At 38.5% G+C, this 16,088-nt stretch overlaps 1 protein-coding gene across 1 annotated transcript in view; it reads right to left on the bottom strand.

Moving 5' to 3' along the window:
- Positions 1 to 329: 329 nt before the first annotated feature.
- The window catches only part of MAOB (monoamine oxidase B), a gene marked incomplete at its 5' end in the record, with an annotated part of 474,299 nt that continues 458,540 nt past the window's right edge, over positions 330 to 16,088 (bottom strand). The window contains 2 exons of the mRNA XM_044072378.1: positions 330 to 722; positions 8,360 to 8,422. Of these exons, the coding sequence (XP_043928313.1) occupies positions 570 to 722; positions 8,360 to 8,422 (216 nt within the window). The remainder of the gene's footprint in view (positions 723 to 8,359; positions 8,423 to 16,088) is intronic.

The following is a 16,088-nucleotide window of genomic DNA, read 5'->3' as shown; positions in this document are numbered from 1 at the left end:
AAAGTACTTGCTGGAAGTCACGCACCTCTAGATATAACACATGGCACAGTGAAGGAGTCTTGTATTAAAGGAAGCTACTTGTATGAATGTCATATCTAAGAGCTTCATGGAGCTGTAATCAGATTACACTGTACATACCTCTAGTGTATTATTAGCCTGCATTAACATAAGAATTCATTATAAAAATACAGACGATGATAGAACTACAAATGTGACTCATGCATTTGGTAACATTCAGCAGGGCGAGACTACAAAATTAACTTCTACGTTAGCCTTAAAACCAATCATGTAAATGAGGTCAATAGCACAAAAAGATAACACAGTTCAAATCATTTGTTAAAATGATGTAATTAAACAAAAGATTTAATTAAAATTAATTTCACTTTTGGTATATGGAAACTGGATACCCGAACAAAGGAATTATAAAATTGTGTTAATTTGGTGCTGTTTATTGTCTCCAGATGTATTAATCAGCTTGTACGAAAGCTTGACATATGGGAAGCAACAAGCCTGGAAACGACAAACTATGTTTATTTTAGAAGATTTTCTTCTTACGATAACCCTGGTCTTCATTTCCATGGTAACAGTCCCTTTTTATAAGCAAACAACCCAGCAGCCGTTACAGAAAATAATGTAGAAACAAAAGTCAGTTTCAAAAGTCCAGGCACAGATGGCAGATTTCTTTCCCAAAAAGTAGTAGTAATTGGAAAGGCTGGAACATCCTGAAACAGACACATGAAATCAGTACATTTCAGCAGATAGAACGCACAGCTGATATCAGTTTCAACAATAACGTAAAAGCATGTTAACCAACCTTAATTTGTCATATTAAATCTGTACATTCCCATGTGTTTAGAGCAACATCTATGGCTTAGACTGCTATGGTTAATTTTGTAGTAAGTTACCTGATAAATTTGGGCAGAGCAATTTGATTGAGTTGTTTTCGTTAAATTTGATTTCTGCAAGCATTAATCTGTATGGAATAACATTTGAATAAAAGGGATTGCTTCAGTAACTGTGCAAGGCACTAACTTAAGCATTACATTTGTTTGAAGGATGTGGTTATCACAAGGCTAAGACTTAAATTTTGGGATATTGTTATGGTAGTCTGTAAGGATACTGTGCCCCTTAAATGTGGCTTGGGGGTTGCTTCACTCAAAAAAAAAAAAAACTAGGCACAAAGATGTGTTTTGGTGTGTTGTATATTTCCATGGAGTTTGTGTTTCAAAGAAACATTTTTGGAATCTTTGGCTTTTCAGTTGTCTGATTTTGATTATATTGTTTTTAGCTAATTTTCCATTCAGAATTAATAAGGCCTAAAATCATGTCCGTCAACTTTATGCTATTAATTAACCTCAATTACCACTATATTTTATTTTTTTGTTTGTTTAACTGGGTGTGTAGCCTGATCCAAGAATTATTACAGCACAGTTCAGAACATTTTTTTATTCAATTCATCTTACAAAATATGCTGGCAGGCTAAATGTTGTTCGTATAGTAGTTTCTATGATGCCTGTATCTACAAACTCCTTGAGTAAATTATCCACATTATTTAGTAGCAACATTAGATTCCACCATTACACGTTTGACATAAAACTAACACATTAGAAGGAAACTTTCATTCTCATGTTCCTTGCAGGTGTCTATTTTAGAGCATTCACTGGAAATTTGGACTGAGTATCCACCTGCCTTAGAGGTTTAGTCTCGGTCTCTGAATTAAGAATAAAATACACTTAGATGAGTAGCATAAAAATGCTTTCAAAATGTTCTGGGAATGTAAAGTAAAGGCAAAGGAGAAATTTACACAGATTTTCTAAATATGGAATACAAATTATGTGTATACGGCAACAAGGTCTCTATCCCTCTCTGGAATTTTCAGTTTTTTTTTCACTTTTTTTACTTTAATAGAAGTTAGATAAAGAATTGGTCACAAAAATACCTGCTGGCAGTTAACAGATGCCTGGTCTATCTGTTCTGCGTACTTTATATGTGCAGAGTTTACTTTTTTTCCTCATTCTTTATTTTTCATTCAGCATCTACTGCTGTTGGACCATTATGTCTGTCTTGTGAAAGTTTCAGATTTTAGTTGTGCTCCCTTGTGACATTTGATGCTGGAGTGATTTTTATTTTGTGCTGATATCTGAAGACTAATTTTAAGTAGATTGCCTGCTACAGATACAGCATCTTGATGATTTACTGCAAAATATGATACAGTGCTTAACACCATTCTTGCTTTCTGCAGTGGATCTATACAAAACTGGCACCACTCCATCATTATTCACTAATGTGGATGATTATGCGTGAGATGCTGCTCACAACCAGCTTGTAGTGCATGAAGTGTGCTGATTTTGCTCTGATATTCAGAAAAAGACAAACTAGTAAACCACCAGAGTGGCATATTACCTGACCTTAACAAGTGTTTACCACCACCTGCTTATGTTGTTCAGGCTGGGTCTAGCTCCAGGCAGTAAAATCTTCCAGAACCGCCAAGCAAATGACAGCGGCAGAACAAAAGATTTGTTTCTGCCTGCAGTCCATACTGGTAACATATCCCCAACTTCTTAAACAAACTCAGTTGTTAGAATAACAGGATGTGTTAACATCCATTTCCTGAAGGATACAGACTCTGAATTTAAATGTGTGCCATTATTTAGTGACTTGAATCCTCATTGGTTTGTCTGAAAAACACAGATTTTTATGAGGAATAGACCAAAGATATGAAGCAATAATTTGAACATCCTGTGAAAATCTAGACATTTGAGAGGTATGAAAGGAGAGTTTAAACATAATGGACTGCATTACACTACCTCTCTTGACAGCGCTTGCTATGTGTTTAATGGCTTTCAAAGCCAAGAAAACACTTAGTGATTTTTTAACCATGTAGCTAGTAGTACATGGAGCAGATAAAGTTCCATCCACTACAAAGAATTATGATCGGTTCGGCGATCATAACCTGACATTATGTGTTTCTGACATGGATGCCAAGACTTACCTCCCATGCTTTGCTCTTGAGGTGAATTTCTTGGTATCCATGTTTTGACACTTAATAAGCAGTTTAGTTTTGGTGGCCTGATTATAATGCTCTGTATTATGTGTTTGAGATACTAAGAAATTCATTTTGATATGTCATTCCAACTATAAGATTATCACCTGTCCATAGTTGGGGGAAACCATGAAACATGAAAAATGGCTGATGTCCTGAAATTTCAGGACAAAATAAAAATATTCCCTAAAGATCTTGTAACAGTTGCTAAAATGGCTGATGTCCTGAGATTTCAGGACAAAATTAAAATAGTCCCTAAAGGTCTTGTAACAGTTGCATACAGTAACAGCAACAGTAATCTAAACATTTCTATGCTTCAGCTCCACCTCTTTACCTATAAAACATTGTACTTTTGCTTTTCTCTCCATATTAGTTTGCTACTATTTGTTAATATCACAGATCTGAGTGGACTTCAAGCTTTTCTTGCTTTTCTGTTATCTTGTTGCAGTTTGTTTTTCCCTTTTGGGGTAACTTATGCCCTTCAACATTGCTTAGTGGACTATCTAAAGTGAGACATTTCTAAGTTTTTTCTTACAAAGTTATTTATTGCGATTTAGAATTCTTGTTGTATGTTGTCACTTGTCCACATGCTCAGTTTCCTGGATAACTTGTCTAGTCATCTAGGTTTCTGACTTGTATTTTGGCTACTTTTGTCTGTATTGGTAATTTTATGGCTTTTACAACATTGCTGTATTCTTGTGGTTGCATTTGCTGTTGGATAAATATAGGGAAGGCATGTTATAAAATTGTGAGTCCTGTGGTTCCAATCTTCTGCCGCAAGATAGACATGTCAAGTGCATAAGTTGTGTAGGTGCCACTCATCTGGAACTTAAGTGTGACATATGTCACCATATGGCAGAAGTTTGATAAAAGTATTTTGATAGCCTACACAAACTATTTCTCAAGGGTTTGATACTTAGATAGGGCCATAGGGAGTCTTCTACTTTCTAGGGCAGAGTGTCCCCTTCTGGGAATTCTAAGACAAAATTGCAAACAATTCAAAATGCATGATGGGTATTCCGCTTGAAAGTTTCCACCTCTTCCTGCTGCTAATGTTCCTTGCAGAGAGGACATAGATTCCTTTGGGAGGAAAAGGGTTTTTCAAACTGACCATGCAAATTGTTGAAGACCAGACCACCAGACACTCTGGACTGGAGTTGTTTATGAGAGAGAGAGAGAGAGAGAGAGAGACCATACCTTCTCTTTCTGAATGTGATCCCTCTCTAGGTTTCCTTCTGTCTGGAGTGTTCATTCTTTTTTCCCATTGTTCTGTTTCTTTGGACATTGACTATATGAAGCTGTTAAATGCCAGACTGAAAGCACATTGGGATTTGTGTAGCATCCTATCCCCTTCTTGTTTTGAACCAGACAGAGACAGTGTGCCACTCTCTCATTCCAATTTGGCCTCCTTTTCAGCCTCAGTGCCAGCAACAGTCACAAAGATTCTACCTAATACTCTGCTGGCTCTGTTCTTGACTAGGATTACTATTAACCTATCAGTATTGCATCTATGCTGGGGGATTTGGCATTTAAACCTTTGTTGCTGGGGTTGAGAACTCAGATCAAAGTGATCCAGTGCTAATTACTTCAAAGTTGATCATGAGGTCAAGGTTTTCAACAGTCAGGCCTTTGGGAATGACAGCACTGAAAGCAGCATCAATACTTTCTGGATGATCAGTATCAGGGCTATGATGAAACTATATCAAAAATGGTGAAGCTCAGTTTTGTGCTCTCTGTGTCAGCAGCAACACTATCGGCACAGGTGTAAAGACCATTCAGGGATTCAGTGACACAGCCCTTGCTGCATACACATCCCTCTGTAACAGCTATGTTACTGGTTTCAACTCCCCACCTGTGTTGGTGCCCACTGGCATTTCACAACACCAAGACAGATGATGCAACGGCCTTTGGATGTATATACCTCTCTGCTCTTAGTAGCTTTGGGGGAGAGGCAGCAATGCCAGAGAGGATGTGAGAAGCCTAAGAACATTTTAAAGCCTCTGTGAGGCCCACACTGTAATCAACTATCAAAGGTTGAGGCAAGGAGGAATCCAGAGAAAAAACTGAAGCCTCTCTGGATACATTTCTTTTCTTGATGACTTGTGTGGCAAAGTCTAAGGTGCCAGAACCCTTGTCCATAACTCTACAGGTAAGATTCTTTAACTTTTGGTTCTCTAGATGTAATAAAAGAGTTGTGCATCTACTTCTTATGGTTTTAGAAGTAAAGGGATTACAAGTTGAGCAAGACAAGTACTGCACTCTTCATCTAAACAAAAAAACACAATATGATGAACACATGGAGACGCCTCCTTTATTTTAGACATAAATTCTCACAGAAAATAGACACTTTTCTCAGAAGAAATGGAAGACAGTCCCCAGTGGGGTACTTATCAGCCCACTTTCAAGAAAACTCAAGCTGACCATCAAATCTACAAAGCTGCAGCAGATATAGACTTGCTGACCGCTTCAATGGCAAGAAAGAGGTCTGACATTTTCCAGCCCATACATCTACTTTTATTCCATCTATCTCAAGCTTTAATGGACATATAGGCATGTGGAGGGTACCCTAAAGCACTGGACATCTGATCCTTCTTTGGATATGTCTCATATAGCATGGGCTACTGCAATAATGATGTAATGATGGTTATCATGAAATACAACCAAACAGAAAGAAAAGGGAAAAAAGCAGCTTTGCTTCACTTAATTAGCCCTCTTAGATGCCTATTTACTTTGATGAGAGAGTTTTTATCTTTATGGGAATTACCCTTCTTGATTTTTGCCATATGTTTTCTCCTTTTGTTGTAGATCCTGTTATAGTTGGGATTCCATCCAGGTGGTTTGTTTCTGGGGCTAGTCCTAGGCTTACTTCTGGTAGGTGCAGCAGCCTCTGTGCTGCCACTGATATGGTTGTACAGAGTTTCTGAGATCAAGTCACCATATGCTGTTCTCAGGGTTTGGAATGGCATTGAATTTTGACAGAACCATCACTTAATAACATATAATTTTCATTGAAATACATTGTAACTGTTACTATTATTAATGGGATTATGGAGTTGGTTTGATTTCAAAGGAGACAACTTTATGGATGGACCTTACCAGGAAGGATGAGACATTGGGGGATGCAGCTTTCTCTCATATTTGTGAGCATGAGGTCCAGTACATTGGAACCTCTAGTGGGCATATTCACTACTTGGTCAAGGGAGACTGTATTTAAGAAGTCCAGGAATCTCTGTGCCTGTAGATTTGAGGTCATTCAGGAATCCCAATCTATACAGGGGTTATTAAAATCAACCATGAGTAGGATATTAGGTTGGATGGTAAGCATCTCCAGTAGGTCTAAGTATGCACTGTGAACTTCTTAGGACATGGAGGGTGATCTATAGCTGGTTAGGATATGGTTCGGGATTTTGTCTATGGTGAGCTGCGTGTGGAGGAACTCCAGCACATCATCCTGTTTGACCACCCTAGAGGTATGCTTGTTACTTATGTATACTGAGACACCTCCACCCTTAGCACTTGTTTGGTGTGGAAGTCACTGCTACTGTGCACTGACAAGGTAACTGAACCGATGTCTATATTCTCAAGTGTGAGGAGGGTTTGGAGGGAGTGTAGTTTTTTATTTAGGCTCCAGGCACTGAGCAGTAACACCTTGAGGTTTAGCTGAGTTGATTTAGCTATATCCATTCAGAATCACCTGAAAAAGGAACTGTGGGGTGGATAAAGTTTTATCTAGTATTCAAAAGCCTAGAGGGGAAAGGTGCAGACAACTCTTGGCAAAACAACATGGTCTGTTTACCATGTCCTTCCAAGGTGACAAATACTGGATCACCTTAGAATGACACCAGGAAGACAGACAATTGTTGAAATCAATAATTTTCTGCTCATATCATGGCATCATCCTCAGTGATGATAATATGCTCTTCAATGCCATGCCAGGCCCATACCAGCCTGAAACACATAGTCTGAAAGCTCAATAATGTTTCTCTTCATACAGTCCAGGGCGGTACATCTCAGGTCATTCACACCTACATGAAAAATGATGGATTCATACTGGTACCTGTGGTGTAATGACTTGAATGCAAACATGATTTGTTGGATCCTGGCTCCAGATAAGCGACCAACCGTTAACTTCTCGTTGTTTAGCCTGGTTAGAGAGGCATCAGTATGTCTTAGAATGGAGTGCCCTATGATGAGAGTCCTGGGACGTGTGTTTGCTTGCCTTAGGGCTTAGTGTTTGGGGCTCCACCTAGAGTGTTAGTATGTGTAGCATTAGGTGTTGTTTTTTTTGAGTGACATTGGGCTTGCTGAGGCATAGCTTTGGCAATGGGTGGTCTAAGTGATCATTGTTGTTTAGGAACATTGCTTTTAGTGCCTTAGTATATGTTAGTCTTTGTCTGTATGTTGTGTGTTATGAGATGTGGGTGTTGTGTGCGCAGTTTCAACAACCTGTATGTGAGAATTTAGCCTCCAGTTTCACTGTGTAAGTACACCTCTCACATATTGAATGCTTCTTTAAGGATTAAGTTGTTGTCGGTAAACATAAGATAATTGCTACATTGTCTCAAGATGCCCATATACACCAAGCTGCCTACAGAGAAGTTAGGACACTGCATATCCATACTGTGCAGTCCTTTGATTGGTGAACTATAAGGGGATGGTGCATTAGGGTTAGAAGGATATTAAGTGTTCTTTGTTGATACATACTAACAAGTAGCTTTACTGGGGCAGATTATACTAAACAGTACTAAATTCTACTATCTTTAACATTTACACAATACTGAATTCTATTAAATCTGTAGGTATTGCTACTCAAAGCCCAGTTAGCTACACTAATCTTCTCGGTGCACAAGTTACTTGTGCTATATTGCTCTTTTACGATATATATATATATATATATATATATATATATATATATATATATATACATATATATGTACCATTTGACAGGGAAAATTTACTTTCTTGGTATGTGCTACTGTACAAGGTACTGCTAATTCACACAAACATACACAATTTATAGCAGTACAGAACCCCCCCCCCCAGAAAACTAAATAATGAGCTCTCCGGCCAATAAAATGACTACATTACCAGTCCTTTTGTGTATTTCCCAATTCAGACAGACCAGGCAAACACCTGCTGCCACAAGATAAATAAAACTAGTCCTCCTAATGTAAAAACTCAGTTCTGACAAAATTCAGTATAAATGCACATTTAACCAGAATAGAAGAATGCTTAAAAGTATTACAGAATAATAACATGGCATACACATGAATCAGAAATACAATGGATATATAAAATCCACTACAGACTACACACCATAGATTCTGGCTCCAGCTTCCAGATGTCAGCTTCCGAAATCTTCCCCATCTCGCAAAGAATCTGAAATGCAAATATTATCCAGATTAATGGAAACAAATTTTCATATCACATAATACATTTGTATGATCTGCATTTAACAGGGTTTGACCTTATAAAAAAACTAGAAAAGACAATATAAACCACAAAATCACAGTAGGAAAATGTTTGACAAACTATCCCATATGATATTAAAGGTGTTTACCACTTTGGAACAAGATGAGTTGTTCTCTTTTGCTGGGCTGTGCAAAACTTCAATGATCTGGCCATATTGAATTGGTGGGCTGAACCAAAGTTTTATGCCATTATAAGAATTTGAATGATGGTGAATACATATTGCAAATGTAACACTAGAATTGATAATGCTTGATAGAATGGACAAGAATCTGGAGAAAGGATATTTTTATGTATTACAGATGGATTAAGTGTGCATCTTCTCTAAAGGATTTTATGACTGTGCTCTTGACGTCTGTATACTGAAGGACAGTGGTGCATTACTCATCATTGTTCTACTGGTCTCTAAATACAAAAAAAGAAACAATGCATCCACTAGCTGATAAATTAGTTGCCATTTCACTGGATGAGAAGGTTGCATTAGGAAGAAATGTTAATATGCATATGGTGGACGAGAACAACAGTATAATTCCAGAAGAGGGCTATTAAGGCAAAGCTTAATGAGGCTGATTTAAAACACCGAGATAATCTTCCCAAAACAGGAATGAAAACCATTGTTGTCTTATTCAGAAGTGACAAAATATTACTTTTTAGAATATTATGATCTCCACATGGAGGCATAAAAAGAGCATTGTTTAGGCAAAATGTTTTAATTTAGAGGAATATTTTGCCACATTCCACAAATATAGGTATGTTTACAGCAGCACACAATTCATGTTAGGTTGCCCTTCTCACAGTACTTTTCTGAATAACCCCACCATGACAGTGATATTAAAATCCAGTATCATTTTATAGGACATTGGTGTGGCCTCCATTGCTCAGGGCAAGAGCATGCTGTTCCTCCCATAATGCACCTAAACTGAAGATCCACACACCACCCAACAGTTGCTGGGGAGCACTATAGCACAGATAATTGAAATGCAGTAACTAGCACTGCAGAGTCAAGAGGAAAGTCACAAATGTGATATTTTCCAAGAATGGGGAGATATTTGGCAACATATAAGGAGGCAATAATCTCAATTCTATATCAGATATTACATTTTCCAGGGAATAGTGCACATATTAAAGCAGGTACAGGAAATGGTCACATTAAGATAATACACACACACCATGGAATAAAAAAAAAAACACAACAAAAACTTACCTTCACACTGCTAGCTGCACCACCGTGGGGGTCTACACCCCCCCCAGAACTTAAATATACCAACTCCTGAGTTTGCAGGAAATCTTTCCATTCCACACTGTACAGAGATGCTGGTTCCGCATGATCAACATTTCGAATGTCGATCATATGGTCTCGGCCATATGGTCTTCGACATTCTGAAATGTCGACCATGTGAAGGGGACCCATATATATATATATATATATATATATATATATATATATATATATATATATATATATGGGGGTGTGTGTGTATATGGGTCCATATTCTTACATCAAAAATAGTCTAGACCTTATGTTTGAAGTTCAATAACTTGAAAAATTAAAAGCCTAAATTACAGAAATCTGTGTTTTTGCAGGGGGAAAGCCCCCCCCTGCACCCCCACCCCACCTGATAATTATATATATAAACTCTGAGATTGCACTACAGTGACGAAAGGGTAAACTCCCTGATCAATACTGTACCACAGTATCAGTAGAATGCATCAAATTTAAAGAACTTCAATCATAAGAGCTCAGCCATATGCAATTCAAGGTTCTGTAACTTTGATGTAATGATATATGTATATACAAGGCACGTGAACATGTGTATTTAGTAAATACTAGGGTTCACTCTGTCACATATCCCATGTATTCAAATGAGACACTGAGGCTGGGTATGTGTTCAAGTCATTTATTATACATACACATATCAGGAGTTGTGACTTGTATATATACTTCATACTTCATTTGCTTACTGACTGACTTATTACTTCTTACACACTCACATGTGCATCTCCATTCAAGCTTACATTCACACTGACTGACTACACAAAATGGCACTGATCTCACACGTGAACAGTAACTTATATGCACATGCTGTCTAGCTACAGTGGCTGACTAGGTTCAATATACACACTGATCTACATCCTCTCTCTTTCATTTTGTTCAACATTGCAAAATACAAAAACAAAGGCATATTTAAGAACTAGACATTATTTTAACATTTCAAAAAAACATAACTGATTTCAAGTCCAAGTCTCTGTCTATTTAGGATTGGGTTTGAAAATTCTACCAGATCTAGTAACATAGAAATTCTGACTGGGTTTAGCAAGAGGGACAGCCTCTGGAAACTCATTCAGTACTGAAACATCCAGGTTTACATCAGAGTTGTTTGAAGAAAGCATACTGTCCTTTTGAATTTAAACAACTGATGAGTCACTCTAGAAAGTAGAGTCACTGGCAATCTGCTGTGACACTCGTTCTGAGACAGGTAACACATGTCTACAACTCCTCCTATAATCCATTCCTTCACATTGTATGATGTAAGATCTCAGTTCCTCACAAATGTCCTTCACAATTCTCACACACTCATAACCTTTGAATGTTTGCATTCTCACAACTTCTCCTTGTAACAATGGTTGAACGGATTTACTGGTGTTAAAATTGTACAACTCTTGTGACTGACGTTTTCTCAAAAGTTGACCAGTCTATTATTCCTTGCATTTGGTACTAACAATTGTTTACTGATTGGAAGAGTTGTTCATGTCTGTCTGGATATCAGTCTTCGAGTAGGTGAACCAAGCAAATTGTCTCGAGGAATGTTTCTGAGACTGAGTAACTTAAGGAAAACATTGGTACCAACTCTTTTGGATTTCTCCAACAAGTACTTTGCACTCCGAACTGTACATTCAGCTAAACTATTGGCTTGTGGATACTCAGGACTACTGGTAATGTGAACAAAGTCCCAAGTCTCAGCAAATTTCTTAAACTGCTGACTAGTAAACTGTGTGCCATTGTCAGACATGACTTTGTGCACACTACCATGGACAGAAAAATCTCTCTTTCATTTTTGTAATGACTGTGCTGGACATCAAGTTAAGAAGTAGGTCGATTTCAAACCAATATGAGTAAGAGTCCACTAACTCCAAGTAATGTTGACCATTCCATTTGAAAATATCTACAGGAACCGTCGACCATGGTAATTCAGGAATATGGTCTAACTGAAGTGGTTCTTTTTATTGAAGCGGTTTGGTGTTGCTGCAAATTGAACATGCCAAAGTTTCCTTCTCTGTATCTTTATATATAGAAGGCCAAAATACAATGCATCTTGCCCTTGTTTTGGTTGAATCAGTACCTGGGTGACCACAATGCAAAACTTTGATATATTTCTGTTGTAATACTTTAGGAATTACCACTTCTGGATCTTTCATGATGATTCCATCTTCCATCATGAGCTCATCTCTATACAGAAATTACTGCTGAATTTCAATACGGAAATTACTGCTGAATGTCAAGTGGTAAACTGGTTTGTCATGTTGGCCATCCTTGACTGATGTTTTTCAGCTTCTGGAGAAATGGGACTGAAGCTATGTGATTTCTCAGGTCATCAAGCTGTGACGACAAAAAAATTTGTGACTTCCATGACTTTGTTCTGCTGTTTCATTTTCATGCTGCTCTGTCATTTATCTGAGTGCGCATGACAAAGCATCAGCAAGGTATAAGTGTTTGCCCTTTTTGTAAACAATATTGAAATTGTACTTTTGCAATTTTAACATCATGTGTTGCAATCGAGCTGGGGCTGTATGTATTGGCTTTTTCAAAATTGTCACTAGTGGTTAGTGATCAGTCTCTATTTGGATAGGTCTGCCATAAATATAATCATTTAACTTCAAACATGCGAACACTACTGCAAAACGTTGTTCTTCTATTTGTGCATAGTGCATCTCTATACGAGTTAAAGTTCTTGATGCATAATCAATGAGTATGCCTTCTTGAAGACATGCTGTGTCAAGGCTGTACCTTGAAGCATCACAAGAAGGAGTTACAGGCTTGTGAACATCATAATATCTCAATGTAGGTGGACCGGCAATTTTATTCTTCAGAATATCAAATGCTCTTTGGTGTTGTTCCAACCAGGACCAGTTTACATTTTTGCATGTCAACTCACATAATGGTGCAGAAAGCTCAAGCAAGTCAGGGATGAACGTTCCTAAATAGTAAAATGTTGTAAAGATATGACAATCTCTGGAACTTGCATTTCAAGAATTGCTGTTTGCTTAGATGGATTTGGCTGCGAGCCAGAACTGGTAAACAAATGCCCCACTTAAGTAACTTCTTTCAGTTTGATTTTACATTTCTGAGGATCCAGTTTAAGATTTATTTCACGTGCATGGTCTAGAACTTTCCTGAGATTTCTGTCATGTTTGTCTTCACCATTGCCTCCTCCAAGAATAATGTCTACTATAATAGCACACGGATAACCAGCAAATATTTGTTCCATGGAACACTGAAATACCTCACTAGCAGAATTAATTCCAAATGGCATTCTTAAAAATCTGCATCTACCAAATGGTGTACTGAATGTGGTTAACAATGAAGACTTGCAATCCAATGAAATTTGCCAAAAAGAGCTTTTTGCATCTAAGACTGAAAAAAACAGTGGAATTTGGCATGACAGCAGCTACCTCTTCTATTGTACACATTGGATGATGAGGTTGCTTAAGTGCTTTGTTTAAGTCTCTTGGGTCAATACATATTAAAATACCATCTGAGCTTTTCTTATGAGCTACAACCATGGAGGCTACCCATTCAGTCAGTTCTTCTACTGGAGTAAGGGCACCTAATTCACCATTTTGTCTAGTTCTGTTTTTACTTTACTCTGCATTGCTACTGGAATCTTCTGTGCTGGTCTAACAACTGGACTTACTTAATGGTATAACTTTATAGAATATGTGACTGGAAGTTTATCAACCTCGTCTTTGAAAATATCAGCATATTCACTAAAAATATTCTGTGTAAAACTATTGTTGTTATTCATATTTACATGGTGGATCTCTTTATTAAATGAAATCAGTCCCATTCTCAGAGTCTTTGAGGCCTAACAGTGACTGCATATGTCTCTTGATGTAAAACTGCAAGTCATAGCTGTTTCCAGCAGAATGGCATGAAAGAACTACTGCGTTATCAGTATAAATCTCTTCACCAACATAAGCAACTAGTTTTGCACACTTTGCTGAATCAAGTTTCTCACCAGCTTTTACTTTAGCAAACATTTGTGTTGATATAACATTGCACTTAGATCCAGTGTCTACTTTAAGCTTTTTTCTCTTTTTGCTGACAACTGAGGTTGATTCAGGAAATGTAAGGAACTGGTAGGGCAGAAGGGCATGCTCATCCTGGAGAGAGAAAATGTGCAGGTATGTTGGGATTGTTCATAGTGCCCTGCTGGAGGCCTAGGTTAGGAATAATAACCATACTGAAATATGTGAGCTAGCCAAGGAGGATTCAGACCAGCTTGACCTTATAGGCACATCTCATTGTCCAGTGAGCCTCTATTTATAGTTTCAGCATGTTGAGAAGGGAGAGAGAGTCTAAAGAAAAATCTTGCAGTCTACTCACCACTTGGCATTGTCCCACTCTCAGTGCCTGGTGATCTTCCCCCTTAGAACCTATACGTGGGGATTTGGAATCCCATGTGTATGGGCTGTCCCAGAAGGAAGACTGCCATGCTATATCCAACCAGAGTTAAGGGATGTATGAGAGTTACAATAAAAGAATCAGCTGTTGAGAAGCCTGAGGTCAACAGCAGCAGGCCTGAGAAGAAGAAGAAGAAGGATGGTGACAGGAGTTACTAAAGGAAATGCCAACTATGACTGAAGAAAAGAAGAAGAAGAAGAAGAAGAAGGATGGTGACAGGAGTTACTAAAGGAAATGCAAACTATGACTGAACAAAACCAACAGTGGTATTAAAAGAATGAGATAATTTTAAGTTTCATAGGTTCATAGGTATGTACTAGGCTAAAGAACACAATGGCCTTTTTAAGCCAAGCATCCCAAATCTCTGACAAGTTCTGGTACCTTTGATAAATGTAAGAAGGGGTTTGGGAGGTGAAACATTTACAAGCAGTAGCAGTGGCTTGGGCCTGGCAGATGAACCATTTACAGGCTGCTTGGGTCCATAAAGACATGGCTGCCAAACCAGGGATGAATTCCCCATTTATTATCTCACTATCCAAGTTACACTTAAATTGGGTTAGGGAGGAACTCTGCTTCACATGGATGGCAAGCCTGTTACAGAGAAGGGATAGTCTCTGGGATAGATAGCTGTCTCTCTGTCAGGTCCTGTTTATGTCACATGCTAGGTTTTAAGTCTTTAGAATGGGTAATTCAATTGCTATTTGTTTTGTGGATATGCAGGAGTTCCATCAGAGTGGTGTCTGACAATACCCTTGTATGCCAGACGTAGAGCCCCTCTCAACAGCCTGTAGGAGACAGAATACAGGGATAGGGGTTTGAGGTGGTCAGCACAGGACAAGTTACTTATGCCCTGTATTATTTTAGTGAGGAACCTCTGTGGACATTGCAACTGTTGGATGTACCTGGTTAGGTGCATACCAAAGGGGGCACTGTGCTCAATGATAGGTCTGAAAAATGCCAGATATAGTGGAACAATGATGTCATTGGACCTAGACGCCATACCTTTGTTTGTAAGTTGCACAAAATACAATGATTTCCTCACTGCTGTACATATGTGAATGTCAAAGGCTAGATTACTGTCTATGTGTGTCCCCAAGCCCCTGACTACTGGGACAGCTCTTACGGGTGTGTTGACAATATGACATTTACCAAGGAGGGATGACTTCCCAACGGATACTATTATGCATTTCTTGGCATTTAGTTTTATGGCTCTGACACAAGTTATTTGTCTGTATCAACCCTTAGCCCTTCCTGGAGAATATAAGTGTTGGTGGGGAATTGTATGACTGCTCCTAATTTGCAATCACCTGTAAATTTAGTCAGCCAGTGGCCCTTGACACTGGCCTTGAGCTGAGGTACTCCACTCATGACTGCCCTCTTTCTAAAGTTGAACTCCCCAATTCTAACTACCTGGGTCCTGTCTATGAGTCGGCTGGCTATCCACAGGGTGATATAAGGTTATACCTATCTCTTGAGTTTATCTGCAATGCCCAAGTACAGTGTTGTGTCAAGTGCCTTGGACAGCTCAAGGTAGGCAGTGTGAATCATTTTGCCTCATTCACTGTTTTGGTGATCTTCTCAAAGAAATCCACCAATCTGAGTACACATGACTTGCCCTTGACAAAACCAAAGTGGGTTGGGTCCAGTGTCTTGAGGGTTCCGTTGACATTATTGATCATTTCCAGGATAATTCTTTCCATGGTTTTCCAGGGTCTATAGATGGCCCACCTTTATGCAGAGGGATGACTGTAGCTGTTCTCCAGTCATGAAGCATGAAGCCTGTTTGTAGGCTACAGTTAAATAAAGATTCCAGAGGTCTTGATGGGTCATGTTTCATGCTATTTTGAAGGCTTCCTGGGATATTGTCTGGGTCCATCAATGCAGTGTACTTGG

The sequence above is a fragment of the Protopterus annectens genome, chromosome 5.part0, assembly GCF_019279795.1.
Source record: "Protopterus annectens isolate FY-2018-M chromosome 5.part0, PAN1.0, whole genome shotgun sequence".
In the NCBI taxonomy this organism is placed as follows: Eukaryota; Metazoa; Chordata; order Ceratodontiformes; family Protopteridae; genus Protopterus; species Protopterus annectens.
Note: the sequence above shows the minus strand (reverse complement) of the source record. Positions and strands in the feature narration are given on the sequence as shown.